The following is a 10024-nucleotide window of genomic DNA, read 5'->3' on the forward strand; positions in this document are numbered from 1 at the left end:
GGCATTTAAAAGAGACTGCAAATTCAATGAGCCCTTACAAGAATCAGTCTGTGGTTTTGTGAGATTTTAGGAGCATCCCTGTTCATATTTGTTACAGCAGGATAAGGCCTAAACTACCAGACTAAGAATACAGGAGAGCCTTGCATGCAACTGTGAGGTTTTGCAAGAATCTGTAAAGTCCCAGTCTAGTATATAAATTTGTACCAATGTAATTTCATTTATTTACCTCCAAAGGGCAAAATAAATGTTTCTCTGATCTATTAATGAACCGTTTCACCACTTCACAAAATTTTGCAGGAAAGATGTGAAGATGGACTAGGCTGTCATGTTCTAATCCTTTTCAGCTGGCTCCATTCTAAGTTCCTCTACTGGGAATACTTACAGCTGTTTAGTTTAAAAAGCTCAATACATCCCTCTGGAAGAGGTGGCATTTCTGCCTCTCTCCTTTACCAGTTTTAGAAGCAGCTGTTGTGGACAGTAAGGACATAACCAGCATGTCCATCCTGTTTGGGTGTTTGCTGTCCAGGTACACCTGAGCTGGCTGCAGCACCAAGGCTGATGGAAAGATGCCACACATGCAGCAGCGACACAATGCTCTCTCGTGGGAGTTTTCCAGGTGCCTCGATTCCAAAACTTATATAACTTATAACTGAATAATAAGAGAGCTGTCTGGTAGAAATAGAGTGTGCAGTAAATCTAAGGATGGATCTATTGGTCCATTGGCTGCAATGCAGCAGATACCCAGTACAAATATTTTGCCTGTAATTCCTGAGAGCACTACAAAAGTGCTGTAACTGATTACAGAAAATCTTTCCCTTGCACTAGAGGTCATTTCAGGATATGCTTACTTTAATACCATTTGACTTGTGCCAAGTTCCTGGTTAGTAAATGCTTTTTATGTTAGGGCTGCAAAAAAGCTTCTGAGGTCGTTTTTCTACGAGTAACCACAACGGTGGCACTTTGAACTTTTAAAAACCTCTCTTTTATATTAAGTGGAGGCTCTGTAAGATCTGCTGAATCTGCAAGACCTGAAAAGTACAGGATATGTGTGTCTGACTTCAGTGCCTGCACTTAAATAACCCACATTGTCTAGCTATTGTTAAACTGAACACAGCAAGATAATGATCTCACTGCCCATACAAATCTACCTAATAAAAGCCAAGTGGGTAACAAAGGGAAAAAAGTATACCTATAGAAATTCTACAGAAAGGACCCTTCAAAAGTTGTCCAGCATCTGAACAGCAGAGTATTTTTTTGGCTCTGTCAGCACCGACTTCCAGACAGCTGATCCAAGACTGGAAGGGGGCAGGGGAGAAGTTGGAACATGCTTAACTTATAAAACAGAACTAGAAACTACATGTCCAATATAAACAAGTTCCAGGTTTCTGCTCTTGGACGTGCCATAATCATGTTCAGCCAGACAAAAACACAATGGAACAGTTGTATTTTAAATGGTTAAAGGTGCCTTCTTTTCAGATGGAATCAAACTGTGAGTTTGTTTCATAAAGAACTCCAGTTTAGCAAAAGATTTGTTTATGCACAATTTACGTCACATACACTTGCCAGTGTCCTGAAGAGAAAGATGTGCTACTGCAGAAAAATCTTCTACAGATCATTCTGAACACTTTTCTTTCCACAGGGCTGGAAATTGCAATCATCCATTCACTCAAAAGCTTGTTTGCTGGTTTACCTCAAACTATCTGTAAGATTTAGGTCTTGCTACTGAGAAGGAAAGTGCTACTACCAGTGTCTAGGATGAGGAAGACAACGGGAAGGTCACCCACCCTCACTGCTTCCAGGATTAATAAGGTTCATCACACTGGACACCAGTCCCACCTCCACGCCAGAAGAAAAATGGTTTGAATGGTTTGTGGAGAGAGAATTCTGTACTGTTTCTGAGTTTCCATGAGGTACAGTTATTACAATAATAAGTACTGCTTTACTTTAAATGCTTTTGAGCTACAATACCCAAATTCTGTACACTGTGATCAGAAACTTTATTTCGGTGACTTCTGCATGATTAAAATTTCCATAAAGACTGAGGAGAAAAAGGAGGGAACTGAAAAAAAAAAGGGAAGCCTTTCACGGAAAAACCTGTATAACAATACAGTTGTCAGCCTATTGGATTCACCATTTAACCCTAACTTTTTGCACTGAATTAACTGAATCCTGTTATTCAGTCTTAAAGCAGTCATGTAAAAGGAGCGAGTAGGAGTAGTTCAGCTTTTCTTCCTGACTTGAGTTCCTTTTGAAACATGTAAGTTTTAAAATTTACCTACTCTTTTAAAAAATTTATGCCCTGTCCTTATTTCAAATACTTTAACATTAAGAAACTTATAGCTTATATGATATTTGTTATCTTCCATGAACATAAACTGTTTGATCCAGGCTTAGAACCTCAGTCTTGGGAACTGCATGTTAGGGTGGGGACTCGGGCAGGGCTCTAAAGCAAGCTGTTCTATGTTTTCTACTGCCTTTTTAATGTGTTGAAATTTTCTTAGAGGAAGTAAGAAGTTGCAAAGCTCTCTCGGAGGAAACACCAACAATGCTTTACAAATCTGTATTGCCTCTAAAAATATAGGCTTATTAAAGGACACTTAAGATTATCAGTTTTCAGGAAAAAAGTAGGAGCAGGCTGCTGAACTTCTTAACGCTCAGAAAAAGTGCTTATGGCTCAGGCTGGAAAGAACTGTTTCATGAGGCCAGCATTTGAATCCGTCCAGAAGCCACCATTTGGGCCCATCTCAGAGTCAAACTTTAGAGAAAAGATTTTGATGCAGTCAGCAAAGTGAGGAAGTGGAGGGCAGTTAGGGAGCACACCAGCCCAGAGGCACGCTGCAGCTTTTGGCTGAGCTGGGCATACTGCAGTGAGTGAGATGAGCATGCAGAGCCTGAGAGCCCTTTCTAACTTGTAACACAACAACTTCAAAACCAGGAGGCCCAACATGCAGAGGGACGAATTCATTTAGTCTGGCCTTTGGCCTGTGGAAGATCAGCAGTGGAGAAAGGCCTTTCCAATTTCCACCGGCATCCTGTTCAGAGGGAGTGCAGCTCCCCAGAAGTCCTGGCATGCAGAGCAGCCCAAATGGCAGCTCAGCAGAGGATGGATTAAAGCCCTAGTACCCACTCATTTCATCCTGCTGTACAAGAGCTATCTGCAGGCACTGAAGGCATTAGATTAGGTTTCTCCTCTGGTAATCTTTTCCTGCAAAGCCTTGGGTCTCCACAAGCACTGCGTCCTTGCTGCAACGTGAGCCCTTCGGGAGTCAGTGTGTGCCTAAGGCAAGCTAAAGGAAACCTCATGGGTTTTGGCTAACTAGCCATGTTTCTGGTAAATGCCAGGTGCTAAAACGGAATATGAACTTTATTTCACTGATACAAGAACTTGCTTGGTTAATTGGTTTTTTCACACACACAGATTGCATCTTCATTCAGAACTTAGAGGAAGCTGTGCTTTACTCTTTGTGTTAACGTAATACTAGAACTGAAAGTGAAATCCAAGCCCCTGTTCAAAACACATTATCTGTACTTTATATAAAGGCCTCTTTACCAACTTGAGCACAGGCTGTATTCTACTCCAGTTTGTCCAGCCCAATTGTTATGCTGTTGTCATACTTGTCACAATGAGGTTTGATAGCTTCATTTCTCAGATTGCTTTCAAATACCAAATACGTTATTAAATTCTCCATTTTCACATATCTCAGCTACAAAATAATGAGAAAAATGTTGCCTAGGGAAACAAGATAAAATAATTGATGCAATAAAAGAGCACGTAAGCTAAAAAATAACTTTTTTCATCCGGGTTCATTAGTGTTGTCCTCAAAAATGTGCTTATAGAGATTTAATGTAAAGAATGAAAACTTCTTTACAAGGGAATGGAAATGAATCAGTCTTTTCTACCTATTTTAATTCAACCAATATTTCAGGAATAAGGGTTAGACTAAAAACAACAGATGCCAAATAACAAAACCTCCCTAACTGTAAGGCTAAGCAGAGAATACAGAGCTGCCCAAGCTCACTCTGCAAGATAGAGACTGACACAGGTCTTGACCACTTTCTCTTGGGTGAGTCCTAACCTGACATCTATGAGCAAGGGTCATATAATTAGGCCTTCTCTTCTTCCTGTGCCCCAACAGCCACGTAGAGCCAGTTTAGCAGTAGTACAGAGGAGCCACTGTTAAGCCACAAGGCCCACAAGTTGTTTTGCTGCAAAACTCTCCCATACTAAGACTCCAGACTGAGACTGGTGCCCACATCTCCAGAAGTTTATGCTAATTTGTGCAAACTCATTTAGTTCTGATGACTTCCTGAAAAGCTGTTCCTATTATGATGTGCTGCTTAGTGAGTGGGATGACTGACTTTAGAAGGATGGAATTAAACAAAGGTTTATTTTGTTTAATCTCTGCATTCACGATGCCATGCTAATGAAGATGGCTAAAAGCTTGAGAGGTCACAGTGAGCGGAGAGGAGCTGCAATACAGGATTCTTGTGATCCCTGGCCCAAATCCAGTCTGTTTTTCTACATATAAATGCATGGTATAATGCAGTAAGTTGGGGCTCTCTACAACTTCTTCAGAACGTAGTAGTCCTGGAAAATGCTTTATAAGATTGTAGCCTGTGGATTGCTATCAGGCTCTGCACTGTCTCCCTCTGCCCACTGGTGCATCAAGAGACAAAGTGGTTTCCAATGACTCGGAAAATTTCCAAACCTTTGTGATGAAAACCTGCTTAGAGGAAGGACAACTTAGTCTGATTTATCTGATTTTCTGAAAGTCCTTTGTGTTTATGAATTTTCTCAGGAGTGGAGAGAATTTTTAAAACCAGTATGGAAATTAAACTCTCTGTATCAGTGGGGTCAGTATAGCTTGGACAAACAGGGCACTGTATCTGTGCACCACAACACACCTTCTGAGACTCACAGGAACCTTACTGGACAAGAATTTGGACTTGCCATCTACCTCCGACACCGCATATAACCTCCTGGTTCAAGGGCTGTGTGGCTGATGATTATGTTGAACTCCGGGACATCCAGTGAGAAAGTAGGGTGGAAAACATAAATGTGAAAAGACACGTAGGGGAAGGGGAACTTTGAAAGCTGGTGGAGAGAACAGTAAAGATTTTGGTGACAAATGTTTTCTGCCTGGTGCAAGGCTTTGCAATTTAATAAAGACGAAGTATTCATAAGGCTGAGACATCTTAGCCACTGGAGTACCAAAGAAGTGCACCAGAAACCAGCCCACCACAGTTTGTGCTAATCAAGTACTTAATTCTAAAACTTTGTTGTACTCTGAGTAGAGGATAAAAGGCAGATGCTACTTCCTTTGCTTTAAATAAGATAATTAGCATCCTCTGCACTATGGTTTTTGCTTTAGATAACTGAGCACTGAAATCTAGCTATAACTATCAGAAGGATTTCACACAGGGCACCAAACAGCTGGAAAACGCTACCAGCTCTCAGCCCCTATCAGCGTGGGCTGGATTTGACCCAGGAGTATTTGGAAAGCTCTGTATCTCTTTGCCATACCACAAGGTCAAGGATCTATCCTTCCTCCAAGCATGAAGAGCAAAGTCCTTAGTTTCTGAGCACAGCAGCAGACAAGGACAAGGAAGATTCTAAAGCAGGTCATAAACTGCTCTGTTCAAGTACCTCTTGCATGATCATCATCTCTAGCCTGCAGTACTGTTCTCAGCCTTCAGCTCACCCCTGAATACCAGCTCACCTGGTCATACAGCAATGGAAGAAGCTCCACTCCACAGCAGAGGTTTTTGACTGTTTCTTAGTAAACAGGTTTGGCAGCTCTTTGGGTTGGTGTTTAAAGCAGCTTCCCTGTGTCCCCGGTGTCCTTTCACAGGTGAGGTGGACACCCATCCCCTTACCCATCTGACACACGGGTACACTGATGCCTTACTCAGCTAGTTCAGGATCACTGGAAAGCACAGGAGACCCAAACCCCTCGTTCTACATCAGTAAAACCCATTATGTGTTTCGTAAAAGCAAACATTTGCTAGTCCTGGAAGTCATCACTTGTTCTATTAGCTTTTAAGTCTTAGTGTCTTACAAACTTTTTTCAAGCCTGTCACAATTTCTTTTAAAGACAGAAAAAAAATCCCAACACCTTAGAAAACATTCTGGAAGGGGAGTAAGAGGCATTTAAGCCTGTTTAAAACTCAATCCAAACAGAGACAGACCTGTTGCCAATGAGGAGGGAAACTTGGCAGCTTTGCTTAAAGCTTCCCACACAGACACTGGAGACGAAAGAAAACAAAGAAGCTGTAGTCCCCGAGGGTCTCGCCACTCCCTGGGCAAAAACAGTCCCTTCCCTGCTTTTCCTTTAGCTCTCAGACACACGCACATGCTCTCTTCTCTGTGCCATTAGCTACAGCAATAGCCAATCGAGCCCTACAGACATGGAAAATATACAGGAAATTAAGAGTTAAAAAAAAAAAAAAGGGAAAAAGAAAAAATCAGAGAACTTGGAGGCGAGCCAGCGTCCCCGAATGACTCCGCCGTGCCGGCACTCCCCGCCGGCTCTGCCCTCCCTCCTCTCCCCATGCCCAGCCCTCCGCTTTATCAGGGACACGAGTTCCCTTCTTGGGCTCCGCTTGCTTTGGGAGCCCAGGAACATCGCTAAATTTATCTTTCGCTTTCAGGACAATGGCAAATGCCAGCAATAAGAATGCAAAAGAACTGAAAATTAACGGAGACAATTCCCTGCAAGCCAAGTGGAAGCACCTTTTCTGTGTAGCTCCCAAGGCGGCAAAAAGCAGTTACACAGTGCAAAGCAGGACACGCTGCCTGGGGTGCCAGGAACATGCTGTTCCTTTGGCTGTGTGCCACGGGGAATTGTCCATCCATACGCTCAGACTTGATGGGGCTTTCTTCTCTCCCCCAGAGAGCAAAACATGCCCTCAAATTAGAATGGCTCTTGCTTTATCTCAGGAAGGCAACAGGAAAATCCGAAGGGACACTGAAGGTCTGGCCAGGTGGGTGAGGTTGACACCTCTGAGCTAAAACCGTTCAGGAGTTGCTAAGTCATGTTTAGTTCTGGGGATCTCTTTCTTACTGCTCCTTCCAAGAGAACTGACTGTACATCCCAGTGAACTAATGTGCTGTCTGGAATCAGGCAGTGGAACCTGGCACAAGCTGCTCTGGTCGCTGTGGTGCCTCAGCAGATGTGCTGTGGTTGTGCCTTCAGCAGAGACCACTCTCCTCAATTTTTGGTGTCCCCGTCTGACTGAAGCCATCCTGTTCCCCAGCACCAGGCATGAGGTGTGGCCAGTCCTGGGGCCTCTTTCAAGATGGCTCTCCTAATACTTTCAGGACAACTTTCACAGCGCTTGCAAGACTTCCACTTTTTCTATGGGTGTGTCTCATAAATTACGATAGCAACAAAAAAGTGGTCAGATAAGTCTTCAGCAAGAAGTAAACACTAAGCACTGATGAGTACAAGTTAATGGTTGAATTCCAATGTTTTTTGGTTTTAAACTGGTTTTACCCAGCTGTCAAAAGCCTCTCAGAGACTGCCCCTATCCCCCTCTCTCCTCATTTATGGTGTTCAGCCTCTCCATCTGCCTTTCTGCTTTCTCTAGCTTTCACAAAGTGTCTGCTAAAGAAAGAAACAGACACACAGCCATTTAGGTGCCTCTAGAACATTTAATTTTAAAATATCAAGAATAATAAAGCTTGCATGGGAAGTGATAAGCATGGTATAATGATGGGAGCATGGGGTAGGAAAAACAGGAAGGTAAGAAGTATTGGAAAGGGAAGTACAAGACACACAGAACAGGAAGGCTAGCAGCTAAAAATTACAGCTTGGTACAATCCACACAGATGACCCACATGCCATTCCCTGTGACATTAATAAAACAGGGCAACATTAGCTTTGAATCTACGCCCAGTAAGGGTTTATTCCCAGAGGTTTGTTTTTTTGGGGTTTTTTTGCCGTTTGGCTTTCCCGAGCTTGAGTTCCGAGAGGTGAAACCATAACAGTGGCCAAATACAAGTTTGTTTGGTTTTGGTTTTAATTACCAAGCTGTAACAAATAAATCTCTGGCTGGATCGTAACTAACCTGTGTGGGTCCTTAGATGAGCTTTAAGATGGGAAGATTTGCCATAAACTTTTTCACACCCCACATAGTGGCATTTGTGCTTTTTCTGGGGTGATCCAGGGTCAGTCCAGCTTCTTATGCGTTTGTTCTTTTGTCTGGGGCTTGGCTCAGTGACTGCAGCCAGGCTGGTAGGTGTGGCTGCTCGCTCTCCTCCATGCTTACCAGCCGAAGACACACTTTCTTCCCCAAACTCCTTAGGAGCAATGGAAATGTGTATTTGTTCTGTTCTATCAAGGGTCTCCGTGTTTTCCATCCTCAGCGCAGGTGAGTTTGGGACATGCTGGTTCAGGTCTGCTAAAATGCTGGCTACCACCAGTAACGAGGGTCCATTGTCCTTCCCGGCTTCTCTGACTTCCCGCTTATCTTCTCCATTGGATGGAGGAAATATTGCTTCACCAGGTTGGGGATCAGGCTCCCCTCTGGGACTGTGGATAACAGCACGACTTGACATGGAAACAAGGCACTCTGCCGCAAAATGGTCCACATATGCTGCTGTTGCCATTTTTCATAAGTTTAGAAAGAAATCCAAACAGACGAGGACCAAAAAAAAAAAAAAACCCCAAACCAACAACACCACAACACCGCTGTCTCCCTTTTTTTTAGAATATCACGCACGCAGACTTTCCCCTGTGCCGTTCCGCGGTGTCCCCGCAGGAGCAGCGCTGTGTGAGGGCGGCCCGGCCGCGTCCCCTCGCGCGGTGACAGCGGCGCCTCACGGCCCGTTACGGGGGGGCGGGGCCTGGGCGCCACCGCCCGTGACGTCACCGCACCTCGGCCCTGCCCCCAACCGCAGGTGGGCGGTGCGCGCGGGAACCCGAGGAGGCGCCCGATTGGCCGGCGGGGGCGCGCGCCCGGCACCCTCCGCCCCGGCCGCAGCGCGCAGCGCCCCGCGCGGGCGCTTCCGCCGGCCCGTCTGCTGAAAAATACCTGCCTCTTGCTGTTATGAGGAGCCTCAAAAATATCCCAGAGGCAGAGGCGCTAACTAAACTTTTATTCGAATAAAAGGCAGAGTTCAGTGTCCAGTCCCCAGGGAGGTCTCTCAATTTAATGAAGGTCACAGCCTCTTTTATCCCCTTGTCCGATACGTCCGTCCCTGTTTCCTCGCTGGCTGAGGTGTTATGGGCCTTCTCGACGCCTACCATGTGTCCCCCATTCCATGATCCCCTCGTTTCTGGGCAAACTGCACCTTTCTAGAACTCAAAACTGAACAACCAGTAACCTGTCACTTCCCGCCACCAAATGCAGCCACGCTGCAGACTTTGCAAGAACATCTGTTTGTTCCTAATAACACCCACATCAGAGCTGCGCTGCCAGGGACAGTTGACAGGCACTGACCTGCCCAAAGATCCAAAGAGTGATCCAAGTGAGCAGCGGGGCCGTGGGGATGGAGCCCCTGTGCGGATCCGATGGGCTGTGACGGGTTTAAGTGACGGCCAGGGAACACACCTGGAATCGCCCACCTTCCTGGCAAAACCCCAGTGCTCTGCGGCCTCTGGATTATTCAAAACTACAAATGGAAATAATTTGGGTTTCATTATTATTCTCAGCTTGCTGAACATACAGCTCAGCCGGTTTTATAGAGATTAATGCCTGAGTCAACAAGGGAGTCGTGTGTGTGATTAACTTGCCAAGAAAGGTAAAGAAACCCATCCAAAGGGAGGTCTGAAGGCGCTCTGTAGTGCCTGTTATCTTTACTGAAACATATTTCTTTGGACTATTTCTTTGGAAACTCATGTCTTTAGCACAGATGGGCCTTTTCTCTGAGACGGAGGCGTTCACAAAGAGGAGGGCTGCTTTGGAAGCCTTTCTTTCTGGAGGGAAAGCTTTGGAGTTTGAGCAGCTGTGAGATGAAGTGAACATCTGTTGCAGACACTCAAATAGTTCTGGTGTTAGGTTGAGCAAAAAGTTGGTTTTG

The 10024-nt window shown here is 44.8% G+C and overlaps 1 protein-coding gene across 1 annotated transcript in view; it reads right to left on the reverse strand.

Moving 5' to 3' along the window:
• Positions 1-8849, reverse strand: part of KLF13 (Kruppel like factor 13) — a 28590-nt gene extending 19741 nt beyond the window's left edge. Inside the window, exon 1 of the mRNA XM_027657831.1 lies at positions 8071-8849. Within this exon, the coding sequence (XP_027513632.1) occupies positions 8071-8611 (541 nt within the window). The 5' untranslated portion in view covers positions 8612-8849. The remainder of the gene's footprint in view (positions 1-8070) is intronic.
• Between the last annotated feature and the right edge of the window lie 1175 nt (positions 8850-10024).

This window comes from Corapipo altera, unplaced genomic scaffold (assembly GCF_003945725.1).
Source record: "Corapipo altera isolate COAL_440 unplaced genomic scaffold, ASM394572v1 308, whole genome shotgun sequence".
Lineage (NCBI taxonomy): Eukaryota > Metazoa > Chordata > Aves > Passeriformes > Pipridae > Corapipo > Corapipo altera.